The following is a 15,465-nucleotide window of genomic DNA, read 5'->3' as shown; positions in this document are numbered from 1 at the left end:
GTTAAAAGGGGTATACCAAATGCTTTTACTTAGTAGAACCCAACATCACCCTTCCAAAAATACACCTATCAATTGAAAGGTCTTCTGGAAAATCACCATCCCCCAAGATTCTCATTTTCATATGGAAACTTTGCTTCAACGCCCTACCTTTCCAAGCAAAACTCCACACCTAGCACATTCACATCCCGCCAGCATGCCCCATATGTGAGGAAGTGACGGAGAGCGCAGATCACCTTTTCCGCTCTTGCTTATTTTCCAATGCAATATGGTTCACCAACCCATGGACTTTATGATTGGATGTAAGAGATGGAACAAACATACATACATGGATCACCAAATGGATACAAGATTTCCCCTAAAGCGCCTTCAAATTACAAATTAGCTATCTTTGGGTGGCTTTTTACTCTATGACCAGTATGGAAGCATGGAATGAAATCTTATTTTTCGAAGCATCATCAAACCCTATTGCAATAGCCCAAAGAATAGAACATTCTCACCGTCGCTGTAATGTCACTCTCACTAAAACTTCCCCACCCACACTTTTATGGATAGATCGCTCATCCCAGTTAAACCATTTCACTTACCCAACCAATAATCCCACCTCTCTCACCCAATCTTTCACACTCTTTATGGTTTTTGCTTCATTGGCATATAATAAGGACACAAAGTTGAATAGCGCAACATCAGCATTGGAAGGCTACATCAACCTCCCCATTTTAACGATCACACATTATAAACGTCTATCCACAACCCACAACTAATTCCTCCTAGCTTGCTCAATCCTACGAAACTATATTCCTTACGAATAAAGCATGTTCGCTTTATACAACATAACCAACAAGGGCAGGTAATATTTGAGGGTCTGTTAAGGTGCGTTGGAAACTTGCACCTATCCAAGCTAATATCATGATGCTAGGCACAATACTACACTTTTTATTTGAGTAATGATGACACCAACTCATCTATACAATGCGCAAATTGGCAAGATAAGAGGCTATCAATCAACTTGCTAAAGATTGGGCACCCTAACTAATTTTAGTTGTTATTGTTTTACTTTTGCTCTTACCATTAATTATTTATAAATATATTTGTTACATTTTTTTATTTCTTTATGTAGATTTGCTCAGGGCTAGGTCACTGGCCCAGACCCGAAGGCTCACCCAAAAAATAGGCTTGAGTAAAAGTTAATGCCCATTTTTCTATACAGGTTAGACCTTGGGCAAGATTTTTTAGCTTGAGCTTGACCCGACTCAAATATATTATGTTATAAAAAATATTATATTATTATATATGTTAAATAATAATTATATATATTTATATTAAAGCAATAACACAATAACAGTTAAACTTATTACCGAAAACTTAAATAAAAATAAAAAATGGGCTGGCAGGATCGAGCTCGAGTTTACCTTTCTTAAATTGGGGACTTAGGCAAAAAAGTAAGCTCATTTTCGAGTCGAACCTAGACTTGAAAATTTAATCTAAATACATTATATGGACTCAGCCTTAACCTAACTCGGCTCGACCCATAAGCATATATTTACCTGTATGTCATAATTTAGTATTTTAAAAATTTTTAATAATAAAATTGATGTCTAAGTTGGATATGGCAAATTAAAGTTGGATTGGAGAAAGAAATTAGGTCAGCAACCTGTGCAATGCAACTGGAGGGATGAACATTAGGCCTCCGCTATTCTTTATCCCCACTAGGAAATACGAATCTGAAATTTAGGTAGTAAACAGAAAAGAAAAACACTGCCTTTTGATCTTTGAGTTACAGCTTCCCACTGTCGTACTATGAAACCGTGGAATACCTGATCATTGCTCTCCAACACCCACCATCCCAGCACTCTGTTTCCATTCTCAACGATGCGCGCCTTGGCCGCTCACTTTAACAGTGTAAACTACTCAATTTCTTTCATTTTCCTTTTTTCCTATTTTGACATCCAATTCTCATTTTATCCCCCTCCCAACCCCTTTTTTCTCTGTAGTTGTTGTTCAAAAGAAGGCCTTGGAATGTGCAGTCTCGATATTTCTCATCATTTAATGGAAAAGGTTGCCCTTTTTTTCTCATGTATTTGTTTTTCTAGAAAAGAAGGGTTCCTAATTCATTGCTTACCCAATTAAATTCCTTTATGCCTTTTAGCTGCAGATGAAGCCTCTCGTGAACAGGAAGCTGAGAGGAAAATAGGATGGTTGTTGAAACTCTTCTTTGCTGGCACTGCTACTTTCGTTGCTTATCAGTTCTTTCCTTACATGGGTATTCTTTTTTCTTTTTTCTTTTTTGAAACAAATCTTTTGTTAGAAATTAGTTTACATCTTGTCTCTATTCTGGTATTAAACTTTTGTCGGTAACTTTGGATATGCAATATGTTTTATGCACTAATCTTATTATTTGATTGAAAAAAGGGAAATTGATTATAGGTTTGCTATTTACAGGAGATAATTTGATGCATCAATCTGTGTCACTTTTGCATGTTAAGGATCCCTTGTTTAAGAGAATGGGAGCTTCTAGATTAGCCCGTTTTGCAATTGACGGTATGTTCTTTGCCCTAATTTTAGTTTTATGACAAGTTTGGTGTATCTATATTATATTGTTTTTGAATTATGATGTGAGTTCTGCTCTTAAAATTTTCCTGCATTAGTCTAAACAATAAAGCAGATACTGATGAAACGTATACATGCCTCTTATATTGTAACAGGCCATCTGATCCCATTTCTTTTCTCATATAATATACATGTTTGTTAAACGGTGCTGGTGTCTGAGAAAAACTATTTAGGGTAATATTGAGAGGAAATTCTAGCTGTTTGGGAGCACAAAGGTTCCATTCATGATCAGCTAACCTGAGTTATAAACTTCTCATGGCCTTCTGTTTGGATGTTCCTGTGATATTTTCCTCCTCAAGTCTTACCTTCTTCTGTTACATGTAGCTTTTTGGTTGCATTGATGGGGTTTGGGTGGAATTTTATATGTTTTATATGTTCTTGTGGCGGTGCCTCGATATGGCTTTAGCTGATAAACTTGCAACCGTCTGTGAAAGTTTAAAACCTTCCTCCTAAAATTTCAGCAATTTAGGTCTGTGATTTTAAGATTGAAATAAGTAGTTGCAAATGGGAGTTTGTGGTTCCCCTTTTACTTCTACCTTGTACTTATTATGGAAGTGGAGCTTACCTTCAAAACTAGAGTAGTTTTAAAGTGAACTCTATAATTTTTGCCATCAATTTTAAAGTAGAGTAGCTAATATTAATGATGCATGACCCTGCAGAAAGGGTGTTATTGTTGACTAAAGTTAGTTTATGACATCATTTATACAATTAACCCTCTGCTTCCTTTTGTTATGATAGATCAAAGAAGGATGAAAATAGTTGAGATTGGTGGAGCTCAAGAGCTCTTAAATATGTTGGGATCTGCTAGAGATGAACGAACTCAGAAAGAGGCTCTGAAAGCTCTCAGTACACTGTCGAAGTCAGGTAAAAGCATATACTAGTTTGGCTCACAAGTTTAGCCTGGCTTTAGTAAGAGTTTTGATCCGTGAGTTCCTGCCTGCCTGTTTGCAGTAGCATTCAACTTCTTGATGGGCTAACATTATTTTCGATATTAGATGAAAGGCTTTGAGTTTGGCGACACATGCATTCCAGCGCACTTTTTACCTCCTTCGCTTTTTTGTCTTAAAATGCTAACAGGGATGATTCTGACTTAGTTTCCACTATTGCAGATGAAGCAGTCAAAGCTTTACACAATGCTGGGGCAATCTCAGTTATAAAGTCTACTCCAGACACCTTCGAAGATGCCGAAATTGGTGCATACAAATCAAACTTACTGAAGAGATTTCAAGATTTGAGATATGATATTTCCTCTTGAGAAGTTTTTAACTCTTTGAATTTGGAATTGAAGAGCAGTTAGGCAAAAGAAGCCTTAGCATTGAAGGGAAACTCTATTTTTATAAGAACAATTGAAAACTTGACTGTATCATTTTGCTGATTATAGAATTCAAAATTCACACTTCATATTTTTGGTTAATGTGCCCGTCGACTGGATTGCATTATCCCAAGGAAACAAGGAAAACTTTTGTTTACCTAAGAAATGTTTTGTTTTTGCCCTGGTTACCTGTCCTCTTTACTAAAAAATATAGTATTATCTTTTGTCAAACTCCATTTATTATTATTAGCCGGTCATTTGTTTGTTTTACAATCAATTCCATTTTATGGTTAATGAAGACTAATGTTTTGAGAGTTTATGGTTGTCTCTTCGAACGATGCCATTCCTCTATATTCATTTTAAAGTCCATGGAAACTAATGTTTTCAGGGTTTGTGATTGTTTTCACAATAATTATATTCATTTTAAAGTCCACGAAAACTAATGTTTTCAGGGTTTGTGGTTCTCACAATAATATCATCTCTTTCATGTCTGAATTACAATATATGAAAATTAATGTTTTTAGGGTTCATGGTTGTCTACCAACAATGTAATTTTTTTCATGTTTGAATTACGGTTTACGAAAATTAATGTATTCAGGGTTTGTGGCTCTCTTACAATAATATCATTTTTTTGGGTCTGAGTTCTATGTCCGAGTATAATCTATTTTTACTATTGCAGTAAACTCTAGATATTATTACTACTTAGTCAAACAAAGGAAAGGATCTAGTAGAAGCCGTGAACCTTACTGCAGAAATGCTAACCTCTATCTAATTTGAATTTGTTGGATAAAAGTCAGTGTAAAACTTCATTGTATCTTTCCACCTATCCTTGATGCCTCGCATAAATATTCTACCAACATCAATCAACTAAGAAAATGATGTACCTAGCCAACTAATCTCAATTTTGCATAGAAGTCATTAAGATGATGTTTCCAAGGGTTTTATTTGAATCCGGTTTAGTTTATTGCTGGTTTGCAGCCTCTTAAGGCATACGGTTTTAGGTCGGATACATGTATCTGTTTCATTCTCTCATATTTCAAGACATTCTTGTTAGTCAAACGAAATGATCTCAAAAGAATATCAGCTTGTTTTAAAGACTTCATTATTAGCTGTCATGGTTTACCAGGAATAGATTATTCTGGTAGACTTCTAAACTTAACAATAATTATATTAAATATAAGATAAAGAATTTCATTAGTGTATATATGCATGACTTCAAAAACATAAATAAATTTACTAAAATTATTCCAACTGAAGTTGATTCAGCAAATAGTTTATAAGTTGTCTGACGTTGCAATGTTGACAATGAGCTCTTTTTCCAAGAAATGTTGCAAGGCCCCAAGTTTTATTTTTAAACTCTAAATTAGCCTGCAAAACTGATCACTGTTATCTATATAACTCAGAATTATATATCTTTGACATTGTAGAGAAAACCAATCTTTTAGGTCTGTTTTCCTAGAGATATTAATGGCAGTTCCACAAATGGTATATGGGGTTCCTATGATTAGTTTTGCTGGGGATGGGTTCTGTTTGCCTTACCCTTTGGATTTAATTGTCAACAGAAAGCAATATGGCCTTTCCAATATACATTATCAAGTGTCAGATGGCAAAGGAAATCTTTACCTCCTTGCCGATGGCTCCTACACGACCCTTTTCAGAAAACGAGTCCTGCGCAACTCTGCTGGCTTCCCTATCCTCACAATCCGCGAAAAGGTATAGCTTCTCACTTCCCTCTATTATACTGACATGGTTATACTCATGTTCGAATATATGCGGACATATAAGTTTAAACACGAAGACTTCAGGAATAATGAAGACTCCGGATGGCATAGCTTGAAAATGAGCTGAACTACGAGGATTTCTAATCCATATCATGTGTATATAATGTGTCTTTTTGGTTCTAAATTATTGAAAACTACTTTGGTATATCATCTTCTTTCTTACACTTTTTTTTCTCCTGCTGATATGTTCACAAGGCAATCACTGGTAAAAAATGGATGGTTCATAGAGGTGAAAGTTCAGAGAAAAGTCAACTTCTTTTTTCAGTGCACCGATCACGCTTTCAACCAAAGAAAACAAGGCTTGAAGTGTTTTTAGAAGGCAACATAGATAAGGACATCAGCAACTTCACGGTTGTAGGTTCCAATTATCCATCTCAATATATAAGAGTTTATAAAGGGGATACTATTCTTGCAGAGGTAAGATGCCTTTTCTTTTTTCTTTTTGGTCCTGTTTTATGAATTAAATCAGAAACTCAAAAGCTGAATTGAAAATTCAATGTTGGCAATAATATACTTATACAGGTTTTCTTTTTTGGCAACCTGTCAGGGTAAAAAAGAGAGTTTCAGGGTTAGTGTTCATTCAGGAGTGGATTATGCATTCATTGCAGCACTGATAATCATCCTTGTTGAATGTGAATGACCTGTTGTTGCATGTTTCATATAGTTTCTGCTTTCGTCTTTCTTGTAAAAAATTTTCGAGTTTTCCATTGTTTTTTCTTTGGGGTACAAAAGAGGCTTAGCCGAGTGATAGGGGAAGAGTTTCCGGATGCTGGGATCCGAACACTAAACCTACTGAATACAACCTTGTAAGCTTGGTTATATGAACCAAATAAAAGCTTCGATATATTCTACATGTATATATTGATGTCAGATTTAGCGAACTTGTCAAATATTATATATATCTTTGTTGAATGAATAAATCCATCTTATGCTACAGCAAAACTTGGTACAAACAAACAGGAACAGTTACTAGTATTCAGGAGCATGTGGCCTACATAATCTAAGTGTGAGCTTAAATGAATAAACAATGTAATGTTTAAAAATGTTAAGGTTAAAAATGTTAAGGCAATCATCTTTCTATAAAATAAGGCCTTAAAATCAAATAATAAAGGATGAAACAAGTAATAAAGTGCAAGTTGACACCAATGGCTCTCAGAAAATTACAGATAGCACATACATTGTCAACTTATAGTTAATAAAAGCTTTTTGGCTTCCAAAATTGGTGCTTGGCAGATCAATCAGAAAAGAATGATGAACAAAAAAAGGCTTCAGAAAGTCATTTTAGAAGGCCAAGGGACCAAATAGACATATCCTATTTTTCATTTGTGTCAAGCATAGAAGATAAACATGGATGAGATCTTCTCTGGCATACCGGTTGGGATTTCAGGTATACAATCAGCAAGTTAACTTGGAATGATCCATGAAATCTTATGGTATTGTTTGCAAGGATTCTTCATTGGATGTTCGAGGACAGCATACTTAGCAAAAAAGATCTAAAAGACTTGTAAAAGCATCCATTCTTGGAAGTCTGTTTTCAGAAAAATACATGTATCTATCTGAATTTATTTTTATCAACATATGATGTGTTTACTGCTTACAATATACGGGAGAAAAAAAATTTGCTAATTAAGGGGACTTGATTTTTACACTAGAATACAAGCATCTCTGCGGAAGGTGAGGAGGAATCAAGTGATAATCTGTTTCAGGTGAAAAAGCTGTATATGTTAGAGGAAATGGCTATTACACTTGTAACAGCAGCCAAAATTATCATTACTGCAGACACAATCCGATCTCTTGATGTCGATATTCCATGAACATCCCTGCAATTGTAAAGGGAAAAAGGAAGAGACTTAGCAAGAATGTCTTTAAGGCTACAGACAATATGAATCCAGCTTAATAGATAGAGATGATACCTAAGAGCAATAGCACCGGGGAAGACAAAAGCAAGGCTGACTGCAGAGGTTGATCCCATAAATACAAAGAAATACCATATGTTAGGGATGGCTATGGCTGCCAAATAACAAATGGCTAGCAGAATAAGAGTGAGGGACATGAATCTGGTGTTATCTTTTGCGAGGATAGGCCTACTTGGGAAAAGGAATTCATCAATATTGGCCCTTAATGAGAAGTTTAAGAGGGGAAACACCAGCACTAGGTGAAGGACATAGCTCAACCGAACTACATCATTGAGTAAAGAACCAAGTGCTGAACCAGAATTTTGGTCGAAATTAACAAGTATATCAGGCATGATCGATTCACCAAAAAGAAGGTATCCGGAGATCCCAACTGTAAAGTAGATGGTACCGCAGAGTATCAGTGAAATTCGGACTGCTTTCATCATATCAGAAGGTTTGTCTATCTCTAAACCAATTGGATGAACTGCATTCATTCATAAAATGAGGCATATGAATGCTAGAACTAGCATGAAAACAAGCACTCATATGAATGCCAGAACGCCCTTACCATTGAAATGAAATGTGAAAGCTGTTACAATAACCGGGACAGCAGTGAAGAGATCAAAAAAAGAGGCATTGCTGTCCAAGTAAGGCAGCAGTCTCGGGGTTTCGGTTTTCCCTTCGACAAGTGCAGCTATTGCCGTCACTGAACTGATGGCAACAAACAGCACAGCTAGAAAAACTGCTAATGCAGAACTGAACCTTAATGCATCTGCAAATTCAGTCCAAGTTAACAGATAAAATTCTCGACGACAAACTCAATATCATAACATAAACAATAATTACTCAGTTCTGTATATAAGATAAGAAATCATCTTCATAAAGAAACAGGACATATCTTTTGGAGAAAAACTTACAGGACATATCTTTTGGAGAAAAACTTACCTACACGCCTAAATGAAACCAATGGAAGCATAATGAAAGCAACAATGAAAAGGATTGAAAAGGCACGGGAATTCCACCAGTGAATGCCAAACCATTCTTGTAAAACGCCTAAGTGCACTGATCCTTCAGGTTGATTTCCTGAAAGAACATCCCCTAAAAAGCACAATACTAAACATCAGAACATTTTATAAATAATCACTCAAATAGCTTCAGACTCTTATCTATAATCTACACAGCTAAGTTGAACTATTCAAATAGATTATGAAACTTATCCACAACCTGTACAACTTACTAGCTGCAAAAGAACTTACCAATAATAATCAAATAAATGATCAAGCAACCAAGATTATTTGTAATGACACATAACTGCACCAGGATAGATCCAATCCGCCCAAACGACTCCTTCATCACACCGGCATAAGTGGTTGACTTCCCAGCATGTGTATACCTCATCAGAAACTCAACCGAGATGTCTGCTAGCCAAGCTATAATCACTATCAACATAAATGCTGGGATTACTCCTAGCACCTTGAGAGCTGCTGGTATTGACATAATTCCAGCACCAATAATGCTAGTTGACACATTGAACACAGCGCTGGAGACAGATGTATGCTTTGCCGGTGGCTTGTTTTCCCCGAGGAGCGGTGCATTTGCACTGGTGATGGCCGAAGAAGACATCCGGTTATGAAGCTTTTTTTTTTTTTCTTCTTCTGGTTAGGATTATCGGTTGTCTTGTTCTGTATTATTGCACATTAATGGAGACAAGGGTAGATAGGAGTAAGGGTAGTGAAATGACAAAACTGACATCAGAAAAAAGGAAATGATTTAATATAGGATAATGTAATGAAGGGGGTAAGATGGAATGCCATTTTCAATGAAGATTAGTATCAATAATTTATGAGTAGAGAACAGGTTGGATGTGGGGTAATGATGTGTTTGTCTTGTTCCATGAATATGTGGCGAACGGTGATTTGAAGCTGTACGAAATTGAATTTTCTTCATAAAAAGGTGGAGAAATAGTTGTTTCAATCACATGGGACAAAAACTAGTGAAGTGCAAGGAGGTTAAAAAATCATTATCGGCCTTTCAGTAGAAAAACGTGAGACTTTTATAAGAGAAAGGAAATAACAGATCATTTAGCAGCTGATCAAACTTAAAAAACAAGTTTTTTAGTTCAGAAAGTAACCAATATCTAATTAACTGGAGCCATGGCTATTATTAACATGATTCAGTCACTATCTCTGTTTCTCTCTTAAATAACAATAATTCAAGGCCCTCTTTGTTCTAAAGCTACAATTTTAAATTTGGTATGGTGAAGTGTAAAGATATGGAATTAGATAAGGACCTGGGTTCTGGCCAAAAAGATATATATTTGTTTTTCCTGTACTTATGGGGCTGTACAAAGATCTGCAAGCAACAGAATATGGTGAAAGATGTTGATATTTTCGTTTATATGTTAAAAAGTCCGTACTTAATCGGGAAGAGCTCAAGACATGCGCTGCCCAAGTACTGATAACATAAATCAGCTTCTTGCATCTTTACATTGCCCTTGAATTTGCAGCAGTTCATATGCTGCTAATTAAACCTATATCTAAAGTATACGATCTGGTTCATTGTAATAGCCTAGTTTAAAAAGATTTGAAAAAAATCAAATAAATTGTTATTATTCTTATCCTATATTTTTTTTAAAATATTTTGAATTTTTCATGTAATTATAAGAAATTATTGGACGCATTTCATAGGCTTTCAATTATTTCTATTTGGTGTCGGAGCTTTTTGACTAACCACATGAATTTCAGTTCTATAGCTTGGAACTTCATCTACCTTCAATAGTTTATCTTTGTTGACTGACGTCATTTCTTGTTCACTAAAGCCATCCAATAGGGTTTCTTTCTCACTAACCAATCATCCAATCATAGCTATTGGCTCTATGTTAAGAGGTTTGTCTATTGGATGTCAAGAATATACTAATCACAACTACGTAACTTACAATGCTACGTTGCAGTTCACATGATCTCCGAAAATATAATATTCCTTATTTCGTTCATCGTTGTTGTAACTCATAATAAAATCCCACCATTAAAACCCCCTCGGCCACAAAATTCACCTTTTACCCATTAATTGTTCTCGTTTTTTCATCATTATCTATCCAAGATTGTTAATCTATCTGTCATTAACAAATGGCATAACAACACAGCCTTAGGATTTCAAACTTTTTTTTTTTTGAATAATCCGTGTGTATTTCTAGAAAAAAATTATTGGAACTATTTTATAAACCTCCAATTACTTGGATAGATTGATCAGCTTCAAACAGTGCAGGACATTGATATAAACTGGGTTAAGAGATGTATTCCAGAAGTGTGCAGCTATCCACTTTACAATTAGGCCATTCTTCAACTACCGCTGGTAATTAGTTAATACTACCATTTCCATAGGTACCCAAAAGTTGTGCGTTTATTTAGCAGTTTTTATTTTTGTACAAAAAAATATTTTCAGGTTTTCAATGAGGTGGACATTCAGGCTGAAGATGGATCTTTATGGGGTAATTCTGTAGAGTGAGTTCTGTCCTTGAGCTTCATTCTCTACTGGCTTATTATGAGAAGTTTAGAAGGAACTTTAACACCCCACCTGTGTTTAAGAACCTTGATATTAATCCATCGCACTAGAGTTTTGCATATGACTCAAGGTACTTTAAGAGAGCGACTTGAGAAAGAACTGATCCTCCATATATACGACCCAAGTTGAGACTTGGCAAACAAGCATTGGTTAATAATTGTATAGAACTGTTGGAGTTTAGAGAAGTTGAGAGAACAAATATAGAGAAAACAAGGAAAAATAGTTAGCAGAATTTTTACTGCTATCAAATTCTCTCATCTTCATCTTCATATCACATGAATTACAATATATATATATATATATATATATATATATATATATATATATATATGAGTGTAGTGATTACAGATAATTTAACAAATTCCACTAAAACACCTTGAAAATACAAAGATGAAACTTATACATAAATTGAGTAAGTAAAAATTAGTACCTAAAAGTCAAATCAATACTAACACTGCTTTCTTTAGCAAGTAATATCAGCAAACAGATTAATTATAAAATATCATTAGCAGAATATGCCAACCCTTCTTGTAATACATTGGGGGTTCGCCAACAACTGATAACAGCTCGCATCTTGCTTAGCAAGCAACTTGAGTTGAGCTCGCATTTTTAGTTGAGCTCGTAGACTTGTTTCAACTTGCAGCCTTGCAGGAAGAGTTCGTCATTGTATGAATGGCCACTTCGCAACAAGAGTATACACAAAAACTAAAGCATTGGGATGTACTAAGATCTGCTAATCTGATCAAAGATGTTGATATTTTCGTTTGTGTGTTCCAAAGTGACATTATTAACGCATGCACTGAATAAGCTTATTTGACCTTTATACTTGCCCTTGAATTTGCACTACTTCATATGCTGCTGATTAAACCAACATCTAACATATAAATTCTGGTTTGATGATGAAACACTGATAAAACCCATTAACCTTTGTTTTCTTTTTCAATTAGTATACATGGTTGAAAGACCAGATTATTAATGTGTTTTTTACTATTAATTGAGTTAAACAATAATATCAATTTAAGCATGAGGATGCCCTTAATCACTTTTGATTAATATCAGGCAAACATAAACATAGAATTGATTTATTTTCTCATCCGACCATGGTACTCATGTTGATTCAAACATTTATAACGCAAACATGAATGTACAGGCAAACAATGGCCATATATAGAGCAGCAAAAAGCAAGGTATAAATTACTCAAAAACTACAACTCTCTTGCTCTTGTCGGTTGCTACCTTCTCTATTACACTATATCCCTTGTTGATTTGAATGTCAGCTAGTGTTTCCCCATGTTCACTAACTCAGCCTTAATTCTTCAGCTCCAAATCATTTACTATACTTAAAAACTTCTTTTGTTTTTCTGATTTAAAATTTTCAAATTTAATTATTAACATTGTATTTCCTTCAAAATTTATCAATTTGTCATGTGGATTAAGTTATATTCATATTATGTGACATAATTTATAAAATAAATAAATATGTTAAGTTGACAAAAATTTTGACAGAAAGTAATTAGTAAGATTTTTAAATTAAATAAATAAGAGATTAAATTTTAATTTTTAAAATATAGAAACTAAAACTCTATAAAAATACAGGTACTAATAGCATATTGTAACCATATTTTATAAGGAACAAATGTTTCATCGTTGAGGAGTCAATTTTGACACCTACCATGCTTTAATAAGTGAATCAATTCTTTACCGAATTTAATTTCAAATTTCCATTTAGAAAAGAGAGAGAGAGAGAGAGAGAGAGAGCTGGAAGTAATTGAGGTTTGCAAAACAAAGGATTAAAATGTCATGAAACAAAGGAGCAAAAGCGGTGTCCACTTGAACGAAGTTCCATCGCCAAAAAGCTCATGATACCTTGACCCCAAGCAAAGCCACTTCGATATGAAAGAATCCAATCTCACCCCCTGGACGTGCACTGCAAACTTAAAGAGAACTCTGAGACAAACCCCAAAAGCCCAACACTATCCCATGAATACTGAAGCCACCAAAAGCAACATTATGGGGAGAACAAATCTCCACCCACAGCAACGACATTTCTTGTTTTGAAAAACTATATAAATTTTAAAGACTTTCTTTTTTATAAAAATAGTAACTTCATTAAGAGTCAAATCAGAGCACACCCACTAAGGAACAAAAGCTAAGGAAAACACACTCTTAAAACGAAATTAAGTTAGAAACCACACTTAGAACCATCCTTCTTTTGCTTCCATTCGTCTTGCATCAGAAGTAAATGATTATATGAGAACAAAACACTTCTAATTAAACTATAGATTGCAATGAACGCTATATTGGTAGTGTCAAAAACTACTTAAGACGGACAACCTTGATTAATTGATGATAACTACCTACTACCCCTACTCTCATTAGACTACCTTAACTACAAACTCTAGTCAATCGTACCGAAAAGATTTTAATGCTTGAAACCAATCCCCAAATGACCCAACCTCTTTCACATCTTTCCGGAAAGTAAGAATTAAGAAAAATACTAAAACAACAACTATTCACATGACTTTTATTCTATGCTTGGATTGCACTAAAACAAGTTAAAGGAAAGTAACACTTTTCTTTTTTGGATGTGTTTTTTTTTTTTTTTTAATAAGGAAAAGTAATGGAAGTCCTTAAATTACTCAATCTTTTTTCATCCCAATTTGAGGAAAAGCTGAGGAAAGAAAATAACTTTTAATATGCAAAATTCCATTTTTATTTATGCTATTTTATAAGAAGGATGTAATTGAAAAATATTATAATCAATTATTTTCTTTACTTTCCTAAGTTAAACTAAACAAAGTCACGTTACTTTTCTTTATTAATTTTATAAATGGAAACAAAATAAACATGCACCAATATGGTAACTGTGTTATTTTATTTATTTAATTTAATATTTGTATTCAACAAAATCATATATTTTGGTATCCAAATATAATGATATTAATTTTTAATGTTTAATTCAATTTTAAGGTTGATTTAATGACAGTTAAATTGCTAATATTATTAAGTTTGAATTTTTCATAATTTTGTTGATAGAATAAATTTAGTGTTAATTGTGAATTTGTTTAATTTATCAAATATAGTTCAATAGATGTGATTCAATTTGGATTTTAGGGTTGATCTGGTAAAATTTAATTGCTAATTATGATTTTCTTTATCGAATCAACTCTAAAACTTAAATTATATACTAAAAATTAACATTATTATCTTTAAATGTTAAAATATATATCTTTTGTCATATACAAACATCAAATCAGATAAAAAAATAAACATATACCACATTAAAAAAATATCAATCTCAAATACCAAATTATGCATTAAACTTTGAAAAAAAAAACGGCAAAACAAACTTTTATTATGAATATGCTTTCGCGGGATAAGCAAGCCTAGCAAATCTCGTAGGCTAAGAAAAGCATCACAAAAGCAATTAAAAAGAACAAGAATGAAATAAAAGAAGAGATGATGAAAACTATTTAGCAAAAAAGTTAGAAAGAGAGTAGTTTTCCATATGTAAGTTAAATTTTGTTATATGAATCATGAATTTATTCATTATATTTTAATTAAATTAAATTAATTTATACATTTTAAATTGATTAATTATAAAATATGAATTATATGTAAATTATAGGTAAAAAGGTCTTTAAATTTTTCTAAAAATATCAATTAAGTTCTTCTTAAAAAAAATCCAATTAAGTCTTCAAACTTAAAAATTACATCAATTTTAAACCCTTTAACCGACAAAATTCATTACTGACCATTAGTTTCATTAAGTGTTGATGATGTGCCAATTAACAACAATTTTTCAAATAATTTATTTTCTTCTAAGTGGTAGATAATGCGAAAAAAGTTGTTGACGTGGAAATTGTGAAAATTAAAAAAATAAAGATAAAAATAAAAATAAAAATAAAATTTTTTATTAAGTTTCATTAATTAAAAATTATAAAATTGATTACATGGAATTAAGAAACAAAATTATGCGATCATCACCATCTGCAGCAATTTAATTGTGTTAATCCATCATTGCCATCTTCCTTCTTAGTAGTTTAACAAATACATTTTCAGCATTGTAACATAGATTTTTAGCAGTTTCAGCCTTTTCACATTTCTTTCATTTTAGTTTACTATTTACTATTACATAACTATATAATTTTGGACCTTAAATTCCAAGAACTTTTTTTTACACTTCCATTCTATGACTAACCACAATCTTTATTCATTATAGTATTTATTTTACATTTTCACAATTTAACTTCATTTTATACTTCTTCAATTTAGTCCTCATGTAAAGAACAATTGTAATTTCATTTAC

General features: G+C 33.3%; 3 protein-coding genes across 5 annotated transcripts; 2 read left to right on the top strand and 1 right to left on the bottom strand.

Moving 5' to 3' along the window:
* Positions 1-1,599: 1,599 nt before the first annotated feature.
* Positions 1,600-4,085, top strand: LOC108471150 (uncharacterized). 2 transcript variants are annotated; one of them, XM_017772754.2, is made up of 6 exons: positions 1,600-1,899; positions 1,992-2,055; positions 2,153-2,260; positions 2,440-2,538; positions 3,346-3,471; positions 3,717-4,085. In XM_017772754.2, exons 1-6 carry the CDS (start codon positions 1,870-1,872, stop codon positions 3,860-3,862), a joined length of 573 nt encoding a protein of 190 aa, XP_017628243.1. In that variant the 5' UTR covers positions 1,600-1,869; the 3' UTR covers positions 3,863-4,085. The 2 variants fall into 2 exon arrangements, with proteins under 2 accessions (XP_017628243.1, XP_017628233.1); XM_017772744.2 differs by having other exon boundaries at positions 2,147-2,260.
* Positions 4,086-5,266: 1,181 nt separating this feature from the next.
* Positions 5,267-6,557, top strand: LOC108455187 (protein LURP-one-related 14-like). Its single transcript, XM_017753784.2, has 3 exons — positions 5,267-5,632; positions 5,896-6,117; positions 6,248-6,557. The coding sequence occupies exons 1-3, from the start codon at positions 5,387-5,389 to the stop codon at positions 6,338-6,340; spliced, it is 561 nt and encodes a 186-aa protein (XP_017609273.1). The 5' UTR covers positions 5,267-5,386; the 3' UTR covers positions 6,341-6,557.
* A 674-nt stretch (positions 6,558-7,231) lies between these two features.
* On the bottom strand, positions 7,232-9,345 carry LOC108455179 (amino acid transporter AVT6C-like). Of its 2 annotated transcripts, none has more exons than XM_017753779.2 (5): positions 8,852-9,345; positions 8,541-8,693; positions 8,164-8,367; positions 7,614-8,079; positions 7,232-7,520 (listed from the first exon to the last, which is right to left on the bottom strand). In XM_017753779.2, the coding sequence occupies exons 1-5, from the start codon at positions 9,216-9,218 to the stop codon at positions 7,403-7,405; spliced, it is 1,308 nt and encodes a 435-aa protein (XP_017609268.1). In that variant the 5' UTR covers positions 9,219-9,345; the 3' UTR covers positions 7,232-7,402. The 2 variants fall into 2 exon arrangements, with proteins under 2 accessions (XP_017609268.1, XP_052882437.1); XM_053026477.1 differs by having other exon boundaries at positions 7,614-7,986; positions 8,852-9,344.
* Between the last annotated feature and the right edge of the window lie 6,120 nt (positions 9,346-15,465).

The sequence above is a fragment of the Gossypium arboreum genome, chromosome 4 (genome assembly GCF_025698485.1).
Source record: "Gossypium arboreum isolate Shixiya-1 chromosome 4, ASM2569848v2, whole genome shotgun sequence".
Taxonomy (NCBI): domain Eukaryota; kingdom Viridiplantae; phylum Streptophyta; class Magnoliopsida; order Malvales; family Malvaceae; genus Gossypium; species Gossypium arboreum.
This window is presented reverse-complemented; position numbering and strand designations above follow the sequence as displayed.